This window comes from Ailuropoda melanoleuca, chromosome 7, assembly GCF_002007445.2.
Source record: "Ailuropoda melanoleuca isolate Jingjing chromosome 7, ASM200744v2, whole genome shotgun sequence".
Lineage (NCBI taxonomy): Eukaryota > Metazoa > Chordata > Mammalia > Carnivora > Ursidae > Ailuropoda > Ailuropoda melanoleuca.
The window spans coordinates 61,346,866-61,359,616 of NC_048224.1; the positions used below are offsets into that span (position 1 = coordinate 61,346,866).

General features: G+C 40.6%; 1 protein-coding gene across 6 annotated transcripts in view; it reads left to right on the forward strand.

Moving 5' to 3' along the window:
- The window catches only part of PARP4 (poly(ADP-ribose) polymerase family member 4), a 134,599-nt gene that overhangs the window by 7,093 nt on the left and 114,755 nt on the right, over window positions 1–12,751 (forward strand). For all 6 annotated transcript variants that reach the window (XM_034664935.1, XM_034664939.1, XM_034664937.1 and 3 more), the window contains exons 2-3: window positions 1,327–1,459; window positions 12,022–12,223. In XM_034664935.1, coding sequence (XP_034520826.1) covers window positions 1,328–1,459; window positions 12,022–12,223 — 334 coding nt within the window. In that variant the 5' untranslated portion in view covers window position 1,327. The remainder of the gene's footprint in view (window positions 1–1,326; window positions 1,460–12,021; window positions 12,224–12,751) is intronic.

A 12,751-nucleotide genomic window follows, 5' to 3' on the forward strand; every position in this document is an offset into this window, starting at 1 on the left:
GGTTGCACGCATTCCCCGGCTCACGGTCACAGTCTGCTCCCTCATGGGTGCTGGTCCCTGAGTCAGCTCGCTCCCCAGTGCAGGTGGCTACCACTTCCCGGTGCCCGAACGTGGTGGCTCCCTCCCACTTCCCTTTATCTTCCGATATCTATTCGCGGTTTCACGGCTCCCGGCTTCATACCTCAATACTCAGCGTTGGAGATGTTCATTTGTAGAGATCCAGATGTATCTTCCTGCGTCTCAGGCCGATTCCGTGGGTGTTCAGGATGGTCTGGTACCTATCCAGCTCAACTCGGGACCAGCTGAGAAAGGGGTCGCTACTCCTCCACCATCTTAACTCCCTCTCCTATGACCTATCAATGCTTCTATGTTCTTAAACCACACACTGATCTGTACTGAAATCTATATGCTTTCATTAAGATGTATAGTATGAGCCTATACCAAAGTATTTTGGAGTGCCATAGTATCGGCCATGAAGCTAGAAATGATTCTAAAACCAACATACTTATTGCAAGTTTGATCATTGCTCAATTTTTGTAGTTGAAAGTTGTTGCAATATGTCTTTTTAAAATAATGCCCAGCTTCCCATAGTTTGCATATAGAACAATTCTGAATTCACTGTCTTTTATATTCACTAAAAAGAGAATCCTTTATTTTATTTTTTCCCACAGACTCACCAGAATTTTATCATAATGTGGTTTGTTTATTTATTTGTTTATTTATTATTTAAATTCAATTTCATTAACATATGAGGTACAATTAGGGATTCATCAGTTGCATCTAACACCCAGTGCTCCTTACATCAAGTGCCCTCCTTAATGCTCATCACCCAGTTACCCCGTCTCCCCACCTGCCAGTAATTGTCAGTTTGTTCCCTACAGTTAAGAGTCTGTTATGGCTGGGGTGCCTGGGTGGCTCAGTCAGTTAATCATCCGAATCTTGGTTTTGGTTCAGGTCATGATCTTGGGGTCTTGGGATCAAGACCTGCACTGGGCTCTATGCTCCACGTGGAGTCTGCTGGAGATCCTCTCTCTCAAATAAATAAATAAAATCTTTTTTTTAAAGTCTCTTATGGTTTGCCCCCCTCTCTGTTTTTGGCTTATTTTTCCTTCCCTTCCCCAATGTTCTTCTGTTTTGTTTCTTAAATTCCACTTATGAGTGAAATCATATGGTGTTTGTCTTTCTCTGACTTATTTCACTTAGCACAATACCCTCTAGTTCCATCCATGGCATTGCAAATGGCAAGATTTCATTCTTTTTGATGGCTCAGTAACATTCCATTGAGAATCCTCTAATACCATGATTTGAAACTTTTTTTTCCTACAGGATGACTGTGAGGATCTTTGCAAATTGTACCTTCTGTTTGAAAGTCAAGCACTTACCTCGTCAACAGAAGAAAAAACTACAAAACGACATTAAGGAGAATGGTGGAAATTTTTCCTTTTTATTAAATCCTCAGGTATTTGCAAATTTTGTAAGAACTGTGTGATAAATACTGTGCATTAAGGGAGGGTAGGTCAAGGTGCTTGGCTGGCTCAGTGGGAAAAGCATGTGTGACTCTTGATCTCAGGGTCTTGACTTCAGGCCCCATGTTGGGCATAGAGCTTACTTAAAATAATAAATTAATATTTTATTTTTAAAAAGGGAGAATGGGTCATGGTTAGGAGATAAGCAGAGAAAATTGGCCACAGTAACTGAAGGCAGGTGAAATTGTGACATCGCCAACAGGGAAGTTGGGCTGGAGAAAGGCAGAGGAGGAAAGACCACACGTCCCACCTTCTCTCCATTCCCTTGAGCTGTAGGGAAATCCCACACACCTTGTGAATTTGAGGTTATTANAAGTTGGGCTGGAGAAAGGCAGAGGAGGAAAGACCACACGTCCCACCTTCTCTCCATTCCCTTGAGCTGTAGGGAAATCCCACACACCTTGTGAATTTGAGGTTATTAGAGTACAGCTGAAGACCTAAAGAGAAATAACTTCAGACCAGCCAAATCTATTCTCAGAAAGTGTTAGTGTATAGCATTTGCAAAAAGGAGTCTAATCACTCACCAGTCTGTCAACACTGAGTGTCACCTATACAGTGTGACTCAGGGGACAAAGAAAAACATGCATCATACACTCATTTTATACTGCTTATACGGCTTTTACTGCTTGTTTTGTGTATTTAAAGGCTGTAGGAAGCTACTTTCCCTCTCGAAATGAATTGTAGGCCTGACAGTTTAAGATTGGTGACTTAGCCTGCCCCTTCCTGGACCACACCCCTGGGGCTTGTTGACCATGAGTCTGGTTTGTTCTGTGAAGTATGTTCAACTCCAGCTAGATCCTGGGTGCTGTCTGGCATTTAGTACTTTGCCTGTGATTATAAAGTGGAATGTCCCTGTTCACCTCCTGTTTAGGCAGAACTGTATATACATCCCTTATACGGCTTTCCTCACTTGCCTGTTTCACCATTTCTGTGGATGGATAAATAATTCATGCCAGTTATACCTTCTCAGTTTATGTTCTGGGTAAAGAATGCCAGCATAGTCTCTCATTTTCAGAAATTCCTACATACTGTGAGTGTAAACTTTTTGGAAGTTATGTTGCCAATATATATAAACTTTTGAAATGTGCATACCAGGTATTATAATGAAGGAGACAGCTCTGTATGTATTGTTGAGGAATGAGCTCCAAGATGAATTGTTAAGTGGAAAAGCAGGTTCAGAACAGCATGTTTAGTATGCTGCCATTTGTGACTAAAAATAGGGCTGTGTACTTATATATATGTTGCCTATGCATAGGATAGCTCTAGAAAGCTACTCCAGAAACAAGTTACAACAGATGCCTCTGGGGAGACAAACTGGGAACAATGGTATGAAATATGTTAATTTATTATTATTATTTTACTTTTTAGATATTCTACAACATGCATATACTATTTATTCCAAAATAAATTAATAAAATTACAATTTAACAAATTAAATGAGTAATGAATACCTTTTGAATCTCTCATTCTACTCCTAAGAAAAACAATTAAACAAGTATACAAATATGTGTACATGAAGATGTTCAGCATGGCATTGTTTAAAAGAGTGAAAATTTGGAAATAACCTCTAAGGTTGGTTAATCAATTATGGTATATCCCTATCCATACTCTTTAAAAACTGTTGATTTTTTAAACTTTTATTTAACTGAAAATTGTATTATTTGTAAGAGTTTTAGAAATCTGAGAAAGATTACTACAGATTATCTCCAGGAGTTTTAATGGTGGGCATTCTAAGAGAAGGAGGCAAGATGGCAGCAGAGTAGGGGACCTCGTTTTAATCTGGTCCCTCGAATTTAGCTGGATATCTCTGAAACCATTCTGAATGCACACAGATTCAGCCTGAGAGGTAAGAAAATATATTTGGAACTCTACAAGCAGAAAAATGATTGCTTTTTGCAAGGTGAGAGGTATGGAATCATGAATCTATGGGGAAATATCTGAAGATAAACAGAGGGGGAGGGAGCCTCCATAAGCCAGCTGCTGGAAAATGATATAACACTGGAGCACAAAATTGGAACCCTTAGAAATCTACTCCAGTGAGAGACATTCCTTTCTTAAAGGGGCACAGGGGTTGAAAAGAGCAGAATTCTAGGTGGGTCATTGTGGTCTCAGGATCCCAGGACACACAGAAAGAATGGGGCTGCCTGACTGATAAAGTACCCAAGCACTGGTTATGGTCAGTGAGCCCAGAAGGGACTCTCAGCTCTGGTCTCCATAAACCATGAGCCGGGCCAGTAGGGAGACTGCTGTTTGCCTGAGCACCCTGAAAAGGACTGGAACATGCCGGCTATTTCACATCCCCTGGGAGAGACAAAACGGCTGCACCCACAACTGGGCAACAGCTCTCAGGGCGGCGGTGGCCCCAGAAAGGAGAGTAGGATGGCATCCAGCCATGACCTGGGAGCAATGGAGGAGGGTCCTTGCATGAACCCACAACCGCTCACAGTTGCAAAGACACAAAGTGCAGTGAGGCTCATGGGCCGCTGGGACACCCCCTGGGAGGATTGAAGTGGGTGAGAATCACTGGATTCTGCAGAGTGTGGCACACAGAGAGGCTGTGCCCACGACTGGGCAATAGCTCTCAGGGCAGTGGTGGCCCCAGAAAGGACAATAGGACGGCACCCAGCTGTGACCTGGGAGCAGTAGAGCAGGGTGCATGTGAGCCCACAACCGCTTGCAGTCACAAAGACACAAAGAGAAGTTTCAATCGTGGGCACCAGGGATACCCCCTGGGAGAATTGCAGTGGGGGCAAACTGCAGGAATCTGTGGGTTTGGTGCATACAGAAGTGGAGTTGGTTTGACTTGGAGAGTTTATTGAAGAAGGGGAACTGTGATCTTGCAGCTCTGGGCCAGAGATCCCAGCAGGGCCATTTTTGCTCTGACCCTCTGAAGAGGTGCGAAAAGCCACCAGGGAACAAAAGCCACACAAACAACCAGCCTACCTTGAGCCCATCCCCCTAACAAAGGGTGGGGCAACTCCAGCCAGGCAAAGACACTTGAGAAGCAGAACAGCAGGCGCCTCCCCCAGAAGACAGACTGGAAGAACAGCTGGATTGCAAGCTTATAGATCCCACAGGACTGTAAAACTCCAGAGACAGGGGAAAATAATATATTGAGCTCCAGGTGTTTCCTCATGACTCATTTATCCTTCAGTCTAAAATTTTACATTTCTTTTTTTTTTTAATTTTCCCTGTTTCAACTAGATTCTTATTTTACCAACTTATGTTTTTAAGTTGCTTTTTAACTTTTTTTCTGAGATCTACATTTTATAGATTTATGCCTCGTTCTAGTCCTTTTTTGACTCTGCCCTAATGTGTGTGTGTGTATGTATATACACACAAATATATAAGCTTTGCTTTCTTTGCAATTTTAGGATATAGTGTCTTCTAACACAGAGACCAAAATTCAATCAGGAACAAGATCACCCAGCTTTGTCCACCCTGTGAGATTATAGTCTCTCCCACCTCTTTTTATTATTGTTTTGGTTCATCTTGCTTTGTTTGCTTTTCTGTGGTGGCTTCTGACCTCTTCAGATTCTTTCTAGGGTGCATTTTGCTTGGGTTGTGGTTGATATTTTGGACTGTGTTCATTCACTCACCTATCCTTCCTTGCGCAGAATGACTAAAAGGAAGAACTCACAACAAGGGAAAGAACCAGAGGCAATGTTCTGTGCCACAAAGCTAATTGATATGGATATAAGCAATATGTCAGAGATAGAATTCAGGATAGCAATTATAAAGTTAATAGCTAGGCTTGAAAAAAAGCATAAATGACAATACAGAATCTCTAAGGGCAGAAATGTGATCTAATCAGGCCGAACTTAAAAATGCTATGAATGAGACGAAGTCTAAATTGGATGCTCCAACAACTAGGGTCAGTGAGGCAGAAGAGAGAATAAGTGATCTAGAGGACAGATTGATGGAAAGGGAAGGAAGTTGAGGAAAAGAGAGAAAAACAACTAATAGCCCATGAAGAAAGCCTTTGAGAATTTAATGATGCATTGAAAAGAACCAATGTCTGAATCATCGGGATCCAAAAGGGGGTGGAAAGAAAAAGAGGGTTAGAAGGTATATTTGAGCAAATCATGGCTGAGAACTTCCCTAATCTGGGGAAGGAAACAAGCATTCATGTCCAAGGGGCAGAGAAGACCCCTCCCAAAATCAATAAAAACAGATCAACACCCCGACATAGAATAGTGAAGCTTGAAAATCTTAGAGTCAAAGAAGCTATCTTGAGAGCAGCTAGGGAGAGGAGATTCCTTACATACGGAGGGAGAATCATCAGAATAACATCAGTCTGATCCACAGAAACCTGGCAGGGTAGAAGGGGCTGGCAAGATATAGTCAGGGTACTAAATGAGAAGAACATGCACTCAAGAATACTTTATCCAGCAAGGCTGTGATTTGGATTGGAAGGAGAGGTAAAGAGTTTCCAGGGTGGACAGAAACTGAAAGAATATGTAATCACCAAGTCAGCCCTGTAAGAAATATTAAGAGGGATACTGTAAGAGAAGAGAGACCCCCAAGAGTAACATAGATCAGAAAGTAACAGAGACAATCTACAGAAATAGGGACTTTACAGGCAATACAATGGCACTAATTCATATCTTTTAGTAGTTACTCTGAATGTAAATGAACTGAATGCTCCAATCAAAAGACACAGGGTATCAGATTGGATTTAAAAAAGCAGGACCCATCCATATGCTGTCTACGAGGGACTCATTTTGAACCTAAAGACACCTCCAGTTTGAAAGTGAGGGGATGGAGAAAGATTTACCCCACCAGTGAACCTCAAAAGAAAGCTGGGGTCGCAATCATCATATCAGACAAATTAGATTTTAAACCAAAGACTGTACTAAGAGATGTAGAGGGACACTATACCATAGTCAAAGGGTCTATCCAACAAGAATATCTAACAATTGTAAATATCTATCCCCCAATGTCGGAGCAGCTGATTATAGAAACCAATTAATATCCAAAGTAAAGAAACATATTGATAATAATACATTAACAGTAGGGGACTTCCACACCCCACTCACAGCAATGGACAGATCATCTAAGCAGAAGATCAACAAAGAAACGAGGGCTTTGAATGACACACTGGCCCAGATAGACTTCACAGATATATACAGAACACTCCATCCTAAAACAACAGGGTACTCATTCTTTTCAAGGGCACATGGAACTTGCTCCAGAATAAATCACATATTGGGTCACAGATCAGGTCTCAACCAAAAGATTGAGATCACTCCCTGCATATTTTCAGACCACAATGCTTTGAAACTGGAACTCAATCACAAGAAGAAATTTGGAAGGAGCTCAAACACTTGGAGGTTAAAGAACAGCATGCTAAAAAGTGAATAGGTCCATCAGGAAAGTAAAGAAGAACTTAACCAAGTCCCACAATGCTTTGAAACTGGAACTCAATCACAAGAAGAAATTTGGAAGGAACTCAAACACTTGGAGGTTAAAGAACAGCATGCTAAAAAGTGAATAGGTCAATCAGGAAAGTAAAGAAGAACTTAAACAATTCGTGCAAACTAATGAAAATGAAAACATATCCGTTCAAAACTTATGGGGTACTGCAAAGGTGTTCCTTTTTTTTTTTTAAGATTTTTATTTATTTATTTGACAAAGACAGCCAGCGAGAGAGGGAACACAAGCAGGGGAAGTGGGAGAGGAAGAAGCAGGCTCCTAATGGAGAAGCCTGATGTGGGGCTCGATCCCAGAATGCTGGGATCATGCCCTGAGCCGAAGGCAGACGCTTAGCGACTGCACCACCCAGGCGCCCCACCAAAGGCGTTCCTTTGAGAGAAGTACACAGCAGTCCAAGCTGCTCTCAAAAAATTGGAAAAATCCCAAATACAGAAGCTAACCTTACACCTGAAGGACCTAGAGAAAGAACAGCAGCTAAACCAAGCAGGAGAAGAGAAATAATAAAGATTAGAGCAAAAATCAATGAAATAAAACCAAAAGAACAGTAGAACAGATTGATGAAACTAGAAGTGTGTTCTTTGAAAGAATTAATAAGATTGATAAACCTCTGGTGAGGCTTATCCAAAAGAAGAGAAAGGACCAAATTAATAAAATCATGAATGAAAGGGGAGAGGTCACAACTAATACCAAGAAAATACAGTAATTGTTAGAACATATTATGAGCACCTATATGGCAACAAATTTGGCGATCTGGAAGAAATGGATGCATTCCTGGAAACTTATAAACTACCAAGACAAACAGGAAGAAGTAGAACACCTGAACAGACCAATAACCAGCAAGGAAATTGAAGCAGTAATCAAAAACCTCCCAAAAAACAAGAGTCCAGTGCCACATGGCTTCCCAGGGGAATGGTTCCAAACATTTAAAAAAGAAATAATACCTATTCTACTGAAGCTGTTTCCAAAAACAGAAATGGAAGGAAAACTTCCAAATACATTCTATGAGGCCAGCATTACCTAGATCCCAAAACCAGAGAAAGACCCCATCAAAAAGGAGAGTTGCATACCAATATCCCTGATGAACATGGATGCCAAAATTCTCACCAAGATCCTAGCCAGTAGGATCCAACAGTACATTAAAAGGATTATTCACCACAACCAGGTGGGATTTATTCCTGGGATGCAAGGGTGGTTCAACATTTGCAAATCAAACAATGCGATAGAGCACATTAATAAAAGAAAAGACAAGAACCATATGATACTCTCAGTTGATGCAGAGAAAACATTCAACAAAATACAGCATCCTTTCTTGATTAAAACTCTTCAAAGTATAGGGATAGAGGGAACATACCTCAATATCATAAAAGCCATCTATGAAAAGCCCACAGCAAATATCATTCTCAATGGGGAAAAACTAAGAGCTTTTCCCTTAAGGTGGGGAATACAACAGGGATGCCTACTCTCATCATTGCTGTTCAGCGTAGTACTAGAAGTCCTAGCCTTAGCAATCAGACAACAAAAAGAAATAAAAGACATTCAAATTGACAAAGATGTCAAACTCTCTCTTTGCAGATGACATGATACTTTATGTAGAAAACCCAAGACTCCACCCCAAAATCGCTAGAACTCATACAACGATTCAGCAATGTGGCAGGATACAAAATCAATGCACAGAAATCAGTTGCGTTTCTATACACTAACCCTGTGTCTGAAGAAAGAGAAATTAAGGAATTGATCCAATTTGCAATTGCACCAAAAACCATAAGATACCTAAGAATAAACCTAACAGAAGAAGTAAAAGATTTGTACTCTAGAAACTACAGAACACTTATGAAAGAAAGTGAGGAAGACACAAAGAGATGGAAAAACATTCCATGCTCATGGATTAGAAGAATAAACTTTGTTAAAATGTCTATGCTACCCAGAGCAATCTACACATTCAATGCAATCCATCAGCCTTTTATCAAAGAGCTGGATCAAACAATCCTAAAATTTATATGGAACCAGAAAGGACACCGATCGTCAGGGGAATGTTGAAAAAGAAAACCAAAACCAGGGGCGTCACAGTGCCTGACCTCAAGCTATATAACAAAGCTATGATCATCAAGACAGCATGGTATTGGCAGAAAAACAGACACATAGATCAATGAAACAGAATAGCCCAGATATGTACCCTCAACTCTATGGTCAACTAATCTTCAACAAAGCAGGAAAGAATATCCAATGGAAAAAAGACAGTCTCTTCAATAAACGGTGCTGGGAATATTGGATAGCCACATGCAGAAGAGTGAAACTGGACCATTCTCTTACACCATACACAAAGATGAACTCTAAATGGATGAGGGGCGCCTGGGTGGCACAGTCGTTAAGCGTCTGCTTCAGCTCAGGGCGTGATCCTGGTGTTCTGGAATCGAGCCCCACATCAGGCTCTTCCACTGGGAGCCTGCTTCTTCCTCTCCCACTCCCCCTGCTTGTGTTCCCTCTCTCACTGGCTGTCTCTCTCTGTAAAAAACAACTCTAAATGGATGAAAGACCTAAATGTGAGACAGAAATCCATCAAAATCCTAGAGGAGAACACAGGCAGTAACCCCTTCAACCTTGGCCACAGCTACTTACTCCAAGACATGTCTCTAAAGGCAAGGGAGACAAAAGCAAAAATGAGCTATTGGGACTTCATCAAGATAAAAAGTTTTTTCATGGCAAAGGAAATAACCAACAAAACTAAAAGCAACCTACGTATGGAATGGGAGAAGATATTTGCAAATGGCATAACACATAATGGGCTGATATCTAAGATCTATAAAGCACTTCTCAAACTCAACACCCAAAAAAACAAACAGTCCAGTCAAGAAATGTGCAGAAGACCTCTATGACATCGGCCAGAGCAACCTTTTTCACGACACATCTCCAAGGCAAGAGAAACAAAAGATAAAATGAACTTATGGGACTTTATCAGGATAAAAAGCTTCTGCACAGCCAAGGAAACAGTCAAAAAAAACTAAGAGGCAGCCCACGGAATGGGAGAATATATTTGCAAAGGACACTACAGATAAAGGACTGGTATCCAAGATCTACAAAGAACTTCTCAAACTCAATACACGAGAAACAAATAAACAAATCATAAAATGGGCAGAAGATATGAACAGACACTTTTCCAATGAAGACATACAAATGGCTAACAGACACATGAAAAAATGTTCAAAATCATTAGCCATCAGGGAAATTCAAATCAAAACCACACTGAGATACCACCTTACGCCAGTTAGAATGGCAAAGATAGACAAGGCAAGAAACAACAATTGTTGGAGAGGATGTGGAGAAAGGGGATCCCTCCTACATTGTTGGTGGGAATGCAAGTTGGTACAGCCACTCTGGAAAACAGTGTGGAGGTCCCTTAAAAAGTTAAAAATTGAACTACCCTATGACCCAGCCATTGCACTACTGGGTGTTTACCCCAAAGATACAGACGTAGTAAAGAGAAGGGCCATATGCACCCCAATGTTCATAGCTGCATTGTCCACAATAGCCAAATCATGGAAGGAGCCGAGATGCCCTTCAACAGATGACTGGATTAAGAAGCTGTGGTCCATATATACAATGGAATATTACTCAGCTATCAGAAAGAACGAATTCTCAACATTTGCTGCAACATGGACGGCACTGGAGGAGATAATGCTAAGTGAAATAAGTCAAGCAGAGAAAGACAATTATCATATGATTTCTCTCATCTATGGAACATAAGAACTAGGAAGATCGGTAGGGGAAGAAAGGGATAAAGAAGGGGGGGTAATCAGAAGGGGGAATGAATAATGAGAGACTATGGACTATGAGAAACAAACTGAGGACTTCAGAGGGGAGAGGGGTGGGGGAATGGGATAGACTGGTGATGGGTAGTAAGGAGGGCACGTATTGCATGGTACACTGGGTGTTATACGCAACTAATGGAGCATCGAACTTTACATCGGAATCCGGGGATGTACTGTATGGTGACTAACATAATATAATAAAAAATCATTAAAAAAAAAAAAGAAATGTGCAGAAGACATGAAGAGACACTTCTCCAAAGAAGACATACAAAGACACATGAAAAAATGTTCTGCATCACTTGCCATCAGGGAAATGCAAATCAAAAACCACAATGAGATGCCACCTTACCCCAGTTAGAATGGCCAAAATTAACAAGACAGGGAACAACAAATGTTGGCGAGGATGTGGAGAATGGGGAGCTCTCTTACACTGTTGGTGGGAATGCAAGCTGGTACAGCCACTCTGGAAAACAGTATGGAGATTCCTCAAGAAGTTAAAAATAGATCTATCCTATGACCCAGCAATTTCACTACTGGGTATTTACCCCAAAGATACAGATGTAGTGAAAAGAAGGGGCACATGCACCCCAATGTTCATAGCAGCAGATACAGATGTAGTGAAAAGAAGGGGCACATGCACCCCAATGTTCATAGAAGCAATGTCCACAATAGCCAGACTGTGGAAGGAGCCGAGATGCCCTTCATAGATGAATGGATAAAGAAGATGTGGTTCATATATACGATGGAATATTACTCAGCCACCAGAAAAGATGAGTACCTACCATTTGCATTGACATGGATGGGACTGGAGAGTATTATGCTAAGCAAAATAAGTCAAGCAGAGAATGACAATTATCACATGGTCTCACTAATATGTGGAACATAAGGAATAGTGCGGAGGACCATACAAGAAAGAAGGAAAAACTGAAAGCAACGAAATTAGAGAGGGAGACGGACCATGAGAGACTGTGGACTCTGGGAAACAAATTGAGGGTTGCAGAAGGGAGGGGGGTGGGGGGATGGGGTAACTAGGTGATGGGCATTAAGGAGGGCACGTGATCTGATGAGAAGTGGGTGTTATACACAACTAATCAACCATTGAACACTATATCAAAAACTAATGAGGTACTATCTATTGACAATTGAACTTAATTAAAAAAAAGACTTTTAATGGTGAAAATTACAGATACAAGTAATTTATTTAGATTTTGTTTTTACAAGTATATAATGAATCGATTCTTTTTTTTTCTAAGTGCACACATATAATCTTAGACGATGCTGATATTCTGAGCCAGTATCAACTGAAGTCTATCCAAAAGAACCATATCCATATTATAAACCCAGATTTTATATGGAACTCTATCAAAGAAAGGAGGCTCTTGGACATAATGAATTTTGATGCTAATAAGGCACTGGACATCACACTACCTCCTTGTCAAAAGGCAAGCAGTTCTGGTAAGTATTTTATATCAAGCACTTAATATATTACAGGTGCTATAGTAAACAGTTTGGTTTATCAAAGGCAGTATAGTCAAAGGATTGTCTAGACATATTACAAAAATTATTAAACTTCTTATCTCAGAAAATGGCAGGACAGCCAAATAGTGAAGGACAAAAAGTACTTTAGCAATAGGAATAGATGTCTTAATATCCAATCTAGTGTGATCAGGTTCAAAAAGACTACAAAAACACTGATAATCTCAGAAAACTTGATGTGTAACTTTCCCTGGGACGGAGAAGAAACTTTGTGTTAAAAAATTATCACCACAACTTAATGACTAGAAATTTTATGACTATCGCTTTGCTAAGGAAGTTCTTTCCAAAAGATGATCTCTCGAGAAGAAACATACCTCCTTTATAAGCCCAGATTTTATTTTGGGATCTGGCCAAGAAGCAAGCCTTTTGACATAGGGAAATGCCTTCCTCATGAGGCATATCAAAAGTGAAGCAGTTCTGATAAATAATAATTTACAGTAAGCACAT